The 15715-nt window shown below is 44.9% G+C and overlaps 1 protein-coding gene across 8 annotated transcripts in view; it reads left to right on the top strand.

Moving 5' to 3' along the window:
* The window catches only part of Pknox2 (Pbx/knotted 1 homeobox 2), a 256364-nt gene that overhangs the window by 214866 nt on the left and 25783 nt on the right, over positions 1-15715 (top strand). For all 8 annotated transcript variants that reach the window (NM_148950.3, NM_001029838.2, XM_030244164.1 and 5 more), the window contains one exon: positions 8705-8893. In NM_148950.3, coding sequence (NP_683752.2) covers positions 8705-8893 — 189 coding nt within the window. The remainder of the gene's footprint in view (positions 1-8704; positions 8894-15715) is intronic.

Here is a 15715-nt window from a genome sequence, read left to right as displayed (position 1 = left end):
CCCTGCAGTCCTCATGTTAGGAAGTAAGATAACACATGGGATCATGCAACTATGAACAAAACAGAGCAGAGAACGAAGCTGTGAAATGCAGCTCCAACTCTAAACTCACATACACACACACACATACACACACACACATACACATACACACACACACACACATACACACACATACACATACACACACATACATACACATACACACATACACACACACACACATACACACACATACACATACACACATACACATACATGCACATACACACACATACACATACACACACATACACATACACATACACACACATACACACACATACACATACACACACATACACATACACACATACACACACACACAGAGAGAGAGAGAGAGAGAGAGAGAGAGAGAGAGAGAGAGATTTCTAGGAGAGGAGTCAGGTTTTGCTTTACTTCTTTTCTAACTACATTTCCTTCAATCCTCACCATGACTGAGAGCCCCTTTGTATTTATTTTGTGGTGTTGGAGGTCAACGGAGAACCTTGCATGTGCTAGGCAGGCACTTGCCACTGAGCTCAATCACCCCTTGACCAGTGTGTCACTATTATCTCATAGCTAAGGAAGTGAAAGTGCAGAGATTACGAATTGTTCTAAGTATGAGACAGAAACCTCTTAGCCTCCAAACCCATCTCCTTGAGTTCCCCACTCGTCTCCTCAGATTCTCGTTCAAGCCCAGCAGGGAGCTGTTATCCCCATTTAGTAGAGAGAGAAATCAAGGACCAAGAATACTGTAGCCAAGAAGTTACACCTTTAGTTGGGTTTGAAAAAAGTTTGTCTAACTGGAGAGGCTCAGCCTGTGATCTCTGGTTAGTCCCTCACTGCTTCTCCAAATTTTGACACCATCCAAGTGGAAGTGCCAGTCCTCGACACAAATGTGCTTTAACTTGCCATGCACGGTAGTTTCCATAAAATATCCATTTGTCTGGCAATCCTCCAGCCCCTGACATTCACCTTTCTTCTGTGTTCCCCTTTTTATTCTAGTGACCCGGCACTCCCAACTGGCCAAGCCAGGCTGGTGCAGGCTGAAAACATTCTTCATTATGGTTTAGCTTTGGCTGCTCCAGTGACCCCCAGGAAATGTCAGGCTCACACACTTTAGAAATGTGCATATATAAACTTCTTCCCTACAAGAGCACCTACCTTCCCAATCTGCAGAAAGAGAAAATGGAAGGAGCTTGCCCCCAAGGCAAGGAATGGAGCAGGCTATCTGATCTCCGAGCTCCTGTTCCCTTATCTTTAGCAGAGTGATGGATAATCTTGCCTGTATCCCTGAGGTGAAGAGACTCAAATAAGATAATGGGGAGAGAAGCCTTTTGCAAGCTGTAAACTGCTGTGTTTACAGATGTTTTGAGAGACAAGGAGTCGCCATCATCAAATGAAGAGGCCAAAACCTACAAGAGGGGCGACCATTTAGAAAAGAACTTGAAGCTGTGTGTGGCCATTGTGTGGGCATGAAGACAAGGATTTGACATTTATTAAACACCTGGGTTACATACCAGAAACGTTTACAAAAAGATCTTACTCAATATTCATAACAATTTTAAACTGTAGGTATTATCATAAATTACATAGATAAGGCTTATTCTCCAAAATGCCCAGGTAACAAATAATAAATTCAGGACATCACAGCATGCTGCTTTTTAGGAAATAAGTTGTCCCTGCCTTGGATACTTTCCTGGGACTGTGGGAGTATATGATACTGCAGTGTGAGGCTGCATCTTGATTTGCTGTTTTGAAAGGGCCATTTTCAAAGAAAGCAGACTTTTTATTTTGAAACAGAATGGGGAGAGAGAAGCTGACACACCGAAACCTGGGGAGTGGAAACTAAGGGCACACTCTTTACACTCAGTGGTGGTGTTCGATTAGTGGCATTCTGGCTGGCGAGATGGCTCAGCAGTTATGAGCATTCACTGCTCTTTCAGAGGACTTGAGTTTGGTTCCCAGCACCCACACTGGACAGCTCACAGCCACCTATATTCTAGTTCCAGGGGATCCAGTGCCCTCTTTTGGTCTCTGTGGGTATCTGCACTCACGTGTTCAAACCCTCTCTCTCTCTCTCTCTCACACACACATGTACACATAATCAAAACTAAACTAAAATCTTTTTTAAAAATAAAATAAAGGGGCATTGTCAATATGCTGAAGGATTTGGAGTAAGTTTCTATGATCCAGACCATTTGGGGGAAAAGTTGTTTAATAAATCAGCATTTTATTCTCTCTTAGAGACAAAACAACACAAATTAGACACATAGGATGAAGGATGCTTCACTTACTGCGAATATAGAGGGAACCCCAGAAGTCACTCTTTCAGTAGCCGAATAGGGTAGCCATAGGAAACCTAGCGGAACATGAGAAATTATTCAAAGGAGGTCCTTTTGTTTTGGTTTTTATGTATATATTGGGCCCCCAGGAAGTAGAGGCAGAAGGGTCACAAGTTCAAAGTCATCCTTGGCTACACAGGAAGTTCCAGGCCACCTGGGTTACATGACACCCATCTCATCAAAACCAGAGAAAGCAAAAGAGAGAAGTTCTTGGTTCTTCATGATTTACAAAGTATTTTCACATTATTATCTGTTGGCTCTTAACAAGTCTTGTGGATTACAAAGGTTCCCTATCTCTATTTTATAAACCAAGAGACTGAGGCTCAGAAAAAACAAGCAAACAAACAAACCCTGAGCCTGTTCACTGGCACAGAGAGCAAGCAGTGGGTCCGGCCTCACCTCCAGTTTGCATGCACTGATCTCCACAAGCTTTCTGCCTTGATGCAGTCCCCCTCCCCACCCTGTGCGCAGCATTACACATCTATTTCTCTAATATTGAAGAGGTTCTACATATTCATTGCCTCGGAGTACCATTATGATTTACTCTGCCTTCTTAAATCTTTAAACCAATTCTTTTAGCCCATAAAATAGTAATCCTTCATCGGTGCTTTATCAGACCCCAGGATATGACTGCTTTTGGCCCCTGCACACCAGAACTAGTTAAAACACATTGTGCATATATTTCATTTGAGCTAAGAATTCTGGGTATATAGTATATATTATAGATAATATATATATAATATATATTTGCTTTTTAATTTGTTTAACTTAACTGTACTTTCCCATTTTGTGTAATAAATACATATTGGTCATATACTTAAATGAATAGGGGGACATGTTTGAGAGTAGGTGTAATGTATGTATATATTTATACATTCATAAGACTATTTTAAAATGTTGACTTTTAAAAGCAGAATATGTCCGGAGACACAGCTCAGTGATAGATCATTTGTCTACCATGTGAGAGACCCTTGTTCTATACCCTGCACTCCCTCCTCCAAAAATTAAATGGGATAGGATAGTATTGCTATGAGAGAAAAAAAGAAAAGAAAAAACAGGAGAGAAAAAAAATAAAGGATGGGAAGGGAGAGGGAAGAAAGAAAAGAAAGATAATAATAGAATCAGTTTTGTTTCGATAAAAGCAATTGAGCAATTGATTCAAGTCAGATGACCTGTCCAGTGCACAGATAAAATTAAAAGAAGAAAGTTATGTTGATGGAGGTACTAGATGTCCTTGGTGCTACAGAAGGCTGAGCAAGCCCTTTACAGAAGGCGAGAGAGATCTGAGTCCTCTGTAAGGAAGAACTTCTTAATCAGCACATTAAAAGAACATAAGAGACAGTTCAAGACAATGAGGTCGTCTTCCCGTGGCAGGCTCGGCCTGGAAGATAGCTGCTGCCATAGGTCCCAGTGTGTCTGCATAGTCCCCTCACCTTGCCGGCCTCCACTTACCCCCAAACCACACACCCTTTATGCTACCATTGACTCCTGAGATACCATAGAAGGACAGAGCAATTTGGTCTCAGGTATAAGGCCACGGGGCTTCATACTGCCTACCAGCTGTGTGACCTTGGGATGAAAAAATGCCTGGGAACCTCATCTTTTTTTTTTCAACTATAAAATGTGGGAAATAAGAGGACTTGTCTGCAGAGGAGGTTGTCTAGAATAAATAAGATAGAGCATAGAACAGGCTTAACCCCAGAGCCAGACATACAGTAAGAAATATTTCAGTGTTGCTGTCAGTCCGCCCACAAATGTCTGCTATGTATCTCATAGTGTGCTGATCATTCCAAAAGTCGTAAGTCAAGACCTTCCAGGCTGAAGCCAAGCAGAAAATGTAGATAAGAACAAGTCTTTCTCAAGTTCCCTTCGGTCCAAACTACTTATACTAATATCACCACTTGCTCCCTGTCTGTTGGTCCCAGCTTCATGGAAGTGGAATCCATAGGTTGGGACCTTGTGACAGAGCCCTGTGTAAAGCTTCTGTCTGTGACCCCTAATTCTGATTTGGTACTCCAGGAAGTCTGTGTATGTGTGTGTGTTCCTGTGTACATAGGTGTACATGCATATGGAGGCCAGAGAACAACCTCAGGTTGTCATGCAGAAGGTGTCTGTCTTACATTTTGAGCAAGGGTGTCTTATTGTCCTGAAGCTTGCCAATTCAGCCAGTCCAGCAGGGCAGCCATCCGAGGGTTCTCCAGTCTCTGCTCCCTATCACCGACTATTATTACAAGGAAACCTTACACACCGCACTCAGCTTTTTAAGTGTGACCTGGCGATCAAACCCATCCAGCAAGTGTTTTACCAACTGAGCTACCACCTCAGCCCCCTTGTTTCATTTTGTATTGTCTGAGCTTGTCCCTAGGCATCATAACACTACCGAAAGCTACGAGGCTGGCATGAGAATCTCCCACGCGTTGCCCCTATCAACATACTCAGATATGGAAAGGCAGTAACCCCTTCTATATTTTTATTCTACATTGATATCATTATAAATTTACATACAATTGTAAGAATTAGTATGAGAGATCCTGATTACCTTCTTGCATAACAGAGCACAATTTCACAGGCAGGAATAACCTATTAACCTTACTCAGATGTTATCATCAAGGTACAGAATAGGTCTTCCCTCTTTTCTGCATTCTATCCCACCAACCTAATCTGTTCTGTCTCTATGGCTATGTCCTGTAAATGGCACTGTGCTGGTAGCATTTATCCCTTTGAGACTGGTTTTTCTCTCATAGCATAATTCCCTGTAATACATCCAAGTTGTTGAATGTATTAATAGTTCATTCCTTTTTGTTGCCAAGTTGTAGTCTGTGACATGGATATACCATAGTTTCTTCATGCATTCATCTGTTTTCAGGTTGAGGTCACTTGATATAAAGCTGCCATGAACAGCTAACTATTTATGTATAGGTGTGTGTGTGTGTGTGTGTGTGTGTGTGTGTGTGTGTGTGTGTGGGTGTGTGTGTGAAAGAGAGAGAGAGAGAGAGAGAGAGAGAGAGAGAGGGAGGGAGGGAGGGAGGGAGGGAGGGAGGGAGGGAGGGAGGAGAAAGATTGAGAGCACTGCTTGGTCATAGGATAAGTACATACTTAGTTAGGTTGAGTGTTTTGTTTTCTTTTCTTTTCTTTTGTTTGCTTGTTTTTGAGACAGGTTCTCACTATGTAGCACTGGCTGTCCTAAAACTCAGTAGATAACACAGACTGGCCTTGAACTCACAGGGATCTGCCTGCATCTGCCTCTCAACTGACATTAAAAGCATGCACAACACCCAGCAAACATGCTTAATTCTGTAAGGAATTGTCATATTGTTTGCACTGGCTTACATTTCCACCAGCAATGCACAGTGATCTAGAGTCCAGTTGTTCTGCCAGCACTTGGTGTCATCCATATCTAACTGTAACTGTGTATATGTGTGTGCAGAGATACCTCGCTGTGGTTTCAATTGGCGTCTCCATAATGGCTAATGACATTGAACATCTTCCAATGTGCTTATTTGCCATCTGTATATACTCTTCAGTAAAAGGGCTGATCAAGTGTTTTGCCCTTGGTCGAATTGGGTTGCTTGTTATTCTACTATTTAGTTTTAAGAGCTCTTTACATATTGTAGGTATGAGACCTTTGTCAGTTATGTGGTCAATAAATATTTGCTGCCAGTCCACAGTCTTTTCATCTTCTTCATAGGATCTTCTTTGTTGTTGCAGACTGTTGGGTTTTTGTTTTTGTTTGATTGAGTGATTGATTGTTTTTAGATAGCATCTATGTATCCCTGGCTATCCTGGAGCTCACTATGTAAACCAGTCTGGTCTTGAACTCAGAGATCTATATGGCTGTCTCAGCCTCCAGAGTTCTGGGATAAAAGACATGAATCACCATGCCTCGAAGTTTCTTTTTTAAGGACAAACATTTTTAATTTTACCAAGCAAATTATTTTCCATTTCTAGATTATGGTTTTGGTATCAAGTCTAAGATTTCTTTGCTAAACCTTATATGCCAAGATCATTTTCTTTTCTCCTTCTCCTTCTCCTCCTCCTCCTCCTCCTCCTCCCTCCTTCTCCCTCCTCCTCCGTCCTTCTCCCTCCTCCTCTCTTCTTCTTCTCCTTCTTCTTTGTCTCTCTTTGTGTGTCTTCCTCTCTCCCTCTCTTGTTTTGTTTTTCAAGACAGGGTTGCTCTGTGTAGTCCCGGCTATCTTGAAACTTGTTCTGTAGACCAGACTGGTCTTGAACTCAGAAATTCTCCTGTCTCTGTCTCTGAGTGGTGGGATTAAAGGCGTGTGCTGTCATGCCTGGCTCCATTTTCTTTTTTTCTAAAAGTGCTATAGTTCTTTGTCTCATATTTAGGTCTCTACTTCATTTGAATTAATCTTTGTATTAGGTGGGGAGTTTAAATTAAGGTTTAGGGGTTTGTGCTTGCTTGTTTGTGGATGTCTGATTATCCCTGCACCATTTGAACAAGCACCTGTTATAAAGTAATTTGGGTTTATTTGTCACAATCCATAACAATGTATGTAGGCTTCCCCCATCATTCTTGTGAATTCATACTAAAGGACCTAATAAAGGAGCTACATAGACAATTCTTTCTCTCTCCGTCTCTCTGACTCTGTGTCTGTCTCTCTGTCTCTCTGTCTGTGTCTGTGTCTCTTTCTCTCTCTCTCTCTCTCTCTGTGTGTGTGTGTGTGTCTGTCTGTCTGTCTGTCTGTCTGTCTGTCTGTCTGTCTGTGTGTAGATCAAACCCCAGGCCTAATGAATGCTTAGGTGAATGTTCTGCCCTTGAGTTAGATCCATTTTGTCCTCTAGCCTCCTTGAGCAACTTTTTTCTAAATAAAACTGAACATTTGAATGTACTATAAATGGCCAGCAACAGGAAACTAGTTAAATAAAGCATGCATATGGACTCATATGTGACAATTGAAAATAATTCTCATCCATTCAATATTTATTCTATGTAAATAAGGTAATGCTGTGAGCCAATTAGATGTCACCCCTGTCTTCTCACAGCTCTCAGTCCAGAAGAGGGATAGAAAACACACTTCTTGCACTTAGAAAAGCATATCTGATGAGCTAAGGGAAAACCAGAAAGCAAAATTGTATGTGTAAATTATTTGGAGACTAGTTAAAATACATTCATGTAAGTCAGCAAGATGGCCCCACAGGTCAAAGTACTTGCTGCCAAGCCTGACAACCTTGAGTTTGATCCCTTGGACCCACATAGTGGAAGGAGAGACCTGACTCCCACAAGTTGTCCTCTGACCTCCACACCATGTGAGCACCATGGCACATGTACACACAGAGAAATAAATAAAAGTTTAAAAATACATGAGGGGAAAAACTGAAGCTTTTCTTTTAGGGTAACTGGATAAAGGCACTTGTTTCTTTGTTTTTTGTTTTTGCATCCTGTGTTCTCCATATTTCCATATGTTTTCTTCTTAGGATGATGGAAGCAGCAAGCTGAGTTTGATGGTACATGCCTGTAATCCTTGTGCTTGAGAGGTAGATGCTAAAGGATTATGGGTCCAAGGTTATCCTCAGCTACATATTGAGTTGGAGACTAGCCAAGGCTACATAAAACCCTATCTTAAACCTGATGAAATAATATAAATGAAACAACCCCAATAAAAGCAATAATGACAGCTAAGGAGAATGCTCCAAATGCAAAGCAGCTTCAAACCGTGTTAGGATCAGGGATGTTCATTTGAAGAGGTCCTTGTGCAGTAACCCAAAGGGCATGGAAAGCAGACAGTTGGTACCCAGTGCCCAGCTAAGTCATACTGGATTATCCAGTCCGTCAGCAGGTATCATCAGAGTAAGGCAGCCCATATCACATGAAGCACACAGAATATAAATTTAAGAATAGATCATGTCTGACCTCTGGGACATTTCCAAGAAACTCTTACCTCTGTCTTCGTTGTGTTTGCTTAGTACTTCATGCTTTAGAGTGTGCGATGGTCCTTTCCCATGATCCCTCAGCAAACCTGTAAAGTGGTTGGGGAGGGTATAATGTTCCCACTTATTGGACACTAGGGGGGCATAGAAAGCTTAGGTAAGTTAGTTGCCCAAGGCCACACAGATAATCCATGGCAAACCTGGAGCTTGAATCTGGATTTGTAAAGCTGAAGTCCGCTGTTCTCAGAACTACAGCTGTCTCCAGAACAGCTGTGCTAACAGAGGGCTTAAAGCAAGTGGATAATCAACGGAGTCATATGGAGAGTTTAAACCATGAGGATGGGAAGTACGAGCTACATCGAGGACGGGCTTTCCTTCTCTGCTGAGGCTGGGGGCTTGACAGGGAGGGGCATGTGATAGAGACACCTGGGCTTACAGTTCTTCCTCTCCCCCAGATGGTGAAGGCAATCCAGGTCCTGAGGATCCACCTGCTAGAGTTGGAGAAAGTCAATGAGCTCTGCAAGGACTTTTGCAACCGTTACATCACCTGCCTCAAAACCAAGATGCACAGTGATAACCTGCTCAGGAATGACCTCGGGGGGCCCTACTCCCCCAACCAGCCCTCCATAAACCTTCACTCACAGGTAACACACAGGGACGGGCCAAGCATGCACAAAGGTCTAAAGGACCTCAGTGACTTGGGCCAAGCAATTTTAACTATCAGATCTTTTTATAATGCAGCCCTCATCTCTCCATTAGGCGGCACAGGCCCTTATTTTTTATTTTATTGTTTATGACCAGATCTTAGCATGTAGCCTAGGCTGGCCTCAAACTCTTGATTCTTCTGCCTTAGCCACAATACCTAGCCAGCACAGTCCCCCTTTTTACATTGACATCTACCTGCTAGAATATGAGCATCCCTTAAATGACTGTATCTAAGATAGACAGTGTCCAAAAACATTCCTGGCTCCCTACCCAAGATTTACCAAGACGTGGTAAGTAGGTGAGCCCTGGTCTATAAAGGAGAAAAGAGACTTGCCTAGCAGACAGTTTTAGATGGTAGATAGACCTCCTGACAGTCTCCTCTGAAGGACATTAAAGTGGCTCCAGGGAAACTAGCCCTTCCCCCAAATTCTGCACACCTAGTAGATAAAGACAAATTCCACAGGACTGCTTCTCCTCGCTCAGCCTCTACCTATGTACTGTACTTGGTACCTCTGCCCCACCAAGATTCCCCTGCCACTCTCATCCTAAGAAATGCTGCCTATTCTACACTATGTCTCTCCAGGACAGAATGTGTTCTCCAAATCCACAAACTCGGAAAGCTACCTGACTATTCCTGTACATTGCACTTGCTGACATCTACATAGACTATAAGCTCACAACTTTGTTTCCCTGTCACAGGGTTCCTGAAGTCCAAAGGACATGCACAGATGTCCCTGGGAGGCTCACAGTGGCTTTTTTCCTTAGATAGACAAGGACAGGGATCCAGATTAACTTTGCAAGGATGAGCGATGGGAGCTACTGTGAAGCCTACCTGAAAGAAAGGCTGGGCCATTTTCATCTTAGGAATGTAAGGACTCAGGTTGGCAGAGGTGAGGGGAGGGACACACTTTGTACATTGTGGACCCACACACATACCTGCACAGGGACACTCAGTATTGCACCCTGCCCAACTCACTGGAATCTCTGTGGGACCTGATGCTAAGAACGACATAAGACACGGGGCAAGAAGTTTATTTCCTCCTTGTATTGCTTAAAATCACCAAATCACTTTATTATAGATCTAAAAACAGCAGCCTTGGCTTCTGCTTGCTAATATTCTCTTGAAATAGACTCATTCCTTCAGAGTCTTATTGTACTTTCCCTTATGATCGAAATTAGCAAGAAACTTGCATAAAAGAGGACAATAATTGCTCAACGAGCATCTCGTTTGTAATTTATTAGTTTCTATTATTGTGGGTTACCATGGTGACGCTGCGCAGCCCCGGTGACGGGAGAGATGTAAGATAGGAGCTGAGGAGGCTGCGAGGCCTCACCAAATGGAGATGCACATTTTTATCAGTAATTTTCATGAAAATAATAAGTGAGGAGTTAATGAGATGGAAAGCCATCCTGTGGCTATTGTGAATTTTTTTTAAGTGTTGATCTAATTAGAATGCATCGGTCAGGAAAAGTAATGAGGATTTAGTGCCTCACAGAGATGTGAGGATCATATCAGAAAATTAGCACAAGTCTTTGGAAATAATCAGGTCCTTGGAGAGGCCCTGGATTTCCCCTCCTGGGCCCTCCCGACTCTACCTTGAGCTCTGGAGTTAGGGGGTGTGTACCAAGGTAGCGGGGTGGAAAGGCAAGGAAGGAGGGGCCGGAGGCTCAGCAACTACAGTGGCCCCTCAGGGTTGGAGGTCTGTCTGAGGTTGACAAGCGATGCTGAAGCAAGCAGGGGTTTGCAGGGAAGTGGAGTTTGGGGTGTGTGTGTGTGTGTGTGTGTGTGTGTGTGTGTGTGTAAAGAATATAGGCTCTGTGTGATCCAGGTGTTAGAACTGCAAAAGCCAGACCTCTGGGGAATACCCACCCTGTGCCTCTGAGCTTTAGGGAAGGAGGCAATGTCAGATCCTGGCCTGAGAGGGAGGCTGGTGCTAGGGTAGCCCTTGCAAAATGGCTCTGATCTCAGAGAAAGAGAAACTCAGGCAGTTGGAAGAAAACAAAGACAGGAGATGGGGAGAGGGTGGGTTAGAGGTGCAGGGGATTGCGGGGGTGGGGGATGCATAGTGAGATATTCCTATTTTGTGTAACTCAAGTTTGTTCTCATAATTTCATCTGGTTGCTGCCACCTCCATCCCACCTGTCTTCTCTGGGCATTGCTCAGTCCCGCTCCATACCTGTGCTTCCTTACATTGCTGCTGCTAGATTTGTCCTCCTGAAGCCTGTGTGGTCTGTAGACCCTATTGCCGCCAGGGCTTTCATGTCTGCCTGCCTGCCTGACATTCAAGACCTCATAGGTCTAGCCTCTGCTTTCATTCCTGAGCTACACTGCTCCAGGGAGTACAACCATTTTTCCATGCCTGTATGTTAAGGGGGCATCTCTCCATATGGAACCCCTTTTCTCTACAAGGCCAAGCCAGCCTTTTCCCATGGTCAGTGCCAAGGCTGCTCTCCTACAGAGGTCTCTCTGACCCCCTTCTATAAAAGTCCTTTCCTTCTCTTAGCTGATGGCCAATCATTAAGACAACAAACATTGCATAGGATGTTAGATGAAAAATTGTGGATCTTACTTTCCGCTCCTAGGAAACACATGTTGTTTGCATTGACACAGCATTTTATATATTTGAAACCACCAAGTCACTCTATTACATATCTAAAAACAGCTACCCATGCTTCTACGTGCTAATATTCTCTTGAAATAGACTCATCCCTTCAATAGTGTTGCTTTATGGTGCCAGCTGTGACCATGATGTCTTCTGAAAGGCCCGGAGCCAGTAGGCATCTGTTGAAAGAAGTAATGCTAGGCCAGGCAAGGGGCAGCATGCAGGAAGGGAGAAGGAAGAAGAGGGGGAAGTAAAAGAGAGGGTAGCATCATTGGGGGGGGGGGAGGCAGGGAGAGGCTGAAGTATTGTCAGAAAGGATCAGTGAAGAGAAAGACACAGAGAGAATTTGACAGGCAAAAGCAGGAAATGTGAGGCAGGGGTGGAAAGGAGGAGGAGGGGGGAGGGGGAGGAAGAGGAGGAGGAGGAGGAGGAGGAGGAGGAGGAAGCGTGGTCATGGTGAGACCAAGATCATGAATGGAGTAAAGGAATGAATGGCTGGGAAGCAAGAATTTGGAAGAGGGGAAATGAGGTAGAGAGTGAGCCCAGTCCTGCCATGGGGGGCTTAGCGGCCTCCAAAGGAACAGACTCTTAGCTCTAGGATGTCCCTGCAGCCTATGGAGGATGCTGGTGGTCCAATTCTCCCTCATCAGGACCAGCAGGGCTTCTCTCTGATGTGCCACAAACTCTGCTTTACCATAGTTGTCAGTGGGCTGAAGGAAGTGTGTCCATCACCCCTGCCAAGGCCCTAGGACTTCTGCCCTGGGCTGAGCATCCTGAGGACGTGATCTGTGACCTTTAAGACCAGGTTGGGGTAAGGGGAGGTGCTCTGGCTTGCAGGACTTATCATAGTCTGGGGACAAAGGCAATGAAGGTGACTAGGGCTTGCTATGTATTGCCCTACAATTAAGTTCCAGTCACTGTCTCCCTGAAGCAGTATGGGTGGAGTCTTGTCTGTGATCATTTAGGAAAGAGTGCCTCACCATCCTAAGGACTAGGACCAGGGGCTGAGTTGATATAAGTGGCAGATCTTAAGATCCACCACTGGGAGAGGAAACTGAGTAATGGGGGAGAGAGAGAGAGAGAGAGAGAGAGAGAGAGAGAGAGAGAGAGAGAGAGTGTGTGTGTGTATGTGTATGTGTTTGTGTGTGTGTGCTTGCTCATTCGTCATGCTCCAACCTTAATCCCCTCCAGCCTGAAATAGCTACCCCAAGCACTAGTCTGACCTAAGGAGGGGTGTTGCCCCCCGGAACACGATCCTCTAGCTTAACATCCCAGCTGCCTGCCAGCTTTGTTGTAAACTGCTGGCTCATGGCTTTCCCTGAGTGCTGTTCATAATGCCTGGTGTGGCAAAGGAGGAGACATTTTTGTTTTCCAATTGACAGCCCTATTCCCAGACACTATGTTGTGCCTTCCACTCGCTCTGCAGGATTTGGCCTATTCCCAGCTTGGTCTTCCATTTCTATTTGTTAGTTTCCTCTGAGCGGGTACAACCAAGGTTGGGGATATGGGGGTGTTTTTACCACATAGAGGGTGGAGGGCTGGGGTGGGCAGTGTCAGGGGCTTCAACGAGCACACCTAGCAACTAGCACAACTAGCACACCTAGATGTTTCCATCTCCCCAGGAATCTATCCTGTCTTGTTCCAAAAGAACATGTTACACCCAGGCATGCGGCAGGGGTAGCTTCCCCTCCGCTACACTATAGACTCAGTTCTGGGTTCTCCCATCCTTCCAGAGTGCTAACTAAACCATCCCACTAGAGAGAACCCAACTCTTTCCTCACTCAGGGCTATTTTGATCTGAAAAATCATCCCTCTGTCTCTATGGAGATTTAGAGTCAGCTCTAGAACAGGGACCAGAACATGGTTCTCAGTGTGTTGGCAGTCATTTGGGGCTGTTTACTGTCTTGGGTCCTGGGAGAAGCCAGGTAAATATTTCACTGGGAGTTCCTAATTCCAAGGGGTGGGGGGAGGAGGGAGGAGGTGAGCTATGAGTCTGGGATGAATTCTGACAGACACAGGATGCTCAGGGCCTGGAGTGCTGAGAAAGACGGGAGAGGAGAGGGGAGGGGGCTGAGCCCACCATGTGTGGCCTGAGATCTTTCTTTCCCAACAGAAAGCCAGGCCTGAAGCCCAGCCAGCACAGGGCTCATGGCCAGGTCCATTTCTGCCCCGAAACAGGTTGAACAAATCTCAGGATGTAAGATTTTGCCCGTTGTGGTAGAAGAAGCTGAAGATTCATTGGCCAGACTTCCCTGGGGGAGGTAGCCTTTCAGGCAGGCTTGGGAAAGTTAGTGGTCTATTGGCATCTCTAAAGGTAAGTGTTCCTAGGACAGAAAGAAGTCTGAGAAGAGGCTAAGAATGGCTTTTTAGAATCCCTGGAGAGAAGGGGATAGAGAGTCATCCACACATGCACCATATATTCATTCAAACATTCATGGAACCTGCTGCACTCTGAGGACATACAGGTGGATAGGACACAGTCTCTGACCTTGAAATGGAAATGACCGTACATCTTGAAACTAAACTTATGGAAGGGATAGTTAAAATATGTATTCTTTCAAAAAATGATTTTACGTGATAGGGAATTTTGCCTGCATGTATGCCTGTGCATCATGTGCTCACAGTACTCAGAGGACAGAAGACGTTGTTAGATCCCCTGGACCTGGAGAAGCCGAGGGTTGCCTGTGGTTGCTGGGAATTGAGCCTAGGTCTTCTGGAATTGTACTCGGAACTGCTAAGCCCCCTTTTCCCCAGTCCTTAGGAGATATATTTCGATGTTGACTATTATAGCCAACTGCTCAATATTTTAAAGAGTAAATAGGGATATATACAATAGGGTCAGTGCTGGAGACACATTGCAGGACAAATTAATTGAGCTTTTATGGCTACAACATGAACTGGTGAGAAAGGAGCTCCCGCAGCATTGACTGAGCTCCCCGTATCACAAAAATAGCGTGCACTAAGTATTTATGTGTAAAATTTTAATTTATCCCTCACAAGACTTCAGATGGACATTATATTTCCTTATGACACCCAAGGAAAGAGAAAAGGATATAAGAAAAGAGACAGGCCCGACACCATACACTAAGTAGTGAATGTGTATATGGTTATTATAGAGCCTGTGTTCTTCTAACATAGTGGCATCCTGTTACAGATAGAGAGGAGAGCAAGGTTCCTGGTCCCAGGTTAGGCATGGGATGACTGCAATCCAGGGATGCAGAGACTTGAGGGGACATAGCAGTTACTGTGGAGCATGAGTTTGGATTTGGTAACTGATTGGAAGATGGGGAAGTAAGTAGGACATCCTAATGTACTGGGCTTAGCAGCCTGTAAAGGAGCCAGCTCTTAGCTCTGGGACTCCCCAGCAGTCTATGGAAGTCACTGACGGCCCATCTCTCCCTCAGAGGGGTAGACTTCTCCCTGACATGCAGCAAGCTTTGCTTTTCCAAAGTTATCAGGGAGGTGGAAGGCGGTATACTGCAGTCACTCTTGCCAAGGCCTTAGGACTTCTGCCCCATGCTTGATCATCTTGAGGACGTGACCTGTGACTTTTCAGATCGGGTGGGGACAAAGGAAGGTGGTCCACCTCAGGAGTATTACCACTTAGACGGGAAAGCAGCACCCCAGACCAAGGAGGCAAGAAGTGGATTTGTGCTACCCCATTGCGCCATAGCAGTAGAGCTGTGACTTCTGTTGGGCTTCATAGTGTGTAGTTCCTGCCCGGTGGGTGAAACCTGAGAGCTCCCGCTCCTTCCGGGAAGGAGTGTTCCTTAAGAGCAGCAGCTGCTGCTTGTCTCCACAGGCCTGGAGTGCCTTTCCCTTGAGGCCAAAGCCCCCAGCTGGGGTGGAACAGGACAGGATTAGATGGTTTGTTTATATGTGCTTGGCTTCCTTGCTTTTGCAAGCCTAGCTCTTCTTGGTCTAAGGCAGGACTCTGGCTGTGATAGAACAGAGGGACTCTGCCAGAAAGGCTGTCTGGGGACAGAGGCAACCTCCTCAACCACCTAGACGCGCGTACAGCCCAGTTAGACCACAGATCTATGAAGCATCTAGCACGCACTCCAAAATGTGCTAGGCACAGTGTCAAAGGAAGAGTCAGCCTTCTTTCCCTCACAAACCTATTCCCAAGCTAAGGCAACAGACATCTGCACAAGAGAG

This window comes from Mus musculus, chromosome 9 (genome assembly GCF_000001635.26).
Source record: "Mus musculus strain C57BL/6J chromosome 9, GRCm38.p6 C57BL/6J".
NCBI lineage: Eukaryota > Metazoa > Chordata > Mammalia > Rodentia > Muridae > Mus > Mus musculus.
The sequence above is the reverse complement of the archived record's forward strand: the minus strand, read 5'-3'. Positions and strand labels throughout refer to the sequence as shown.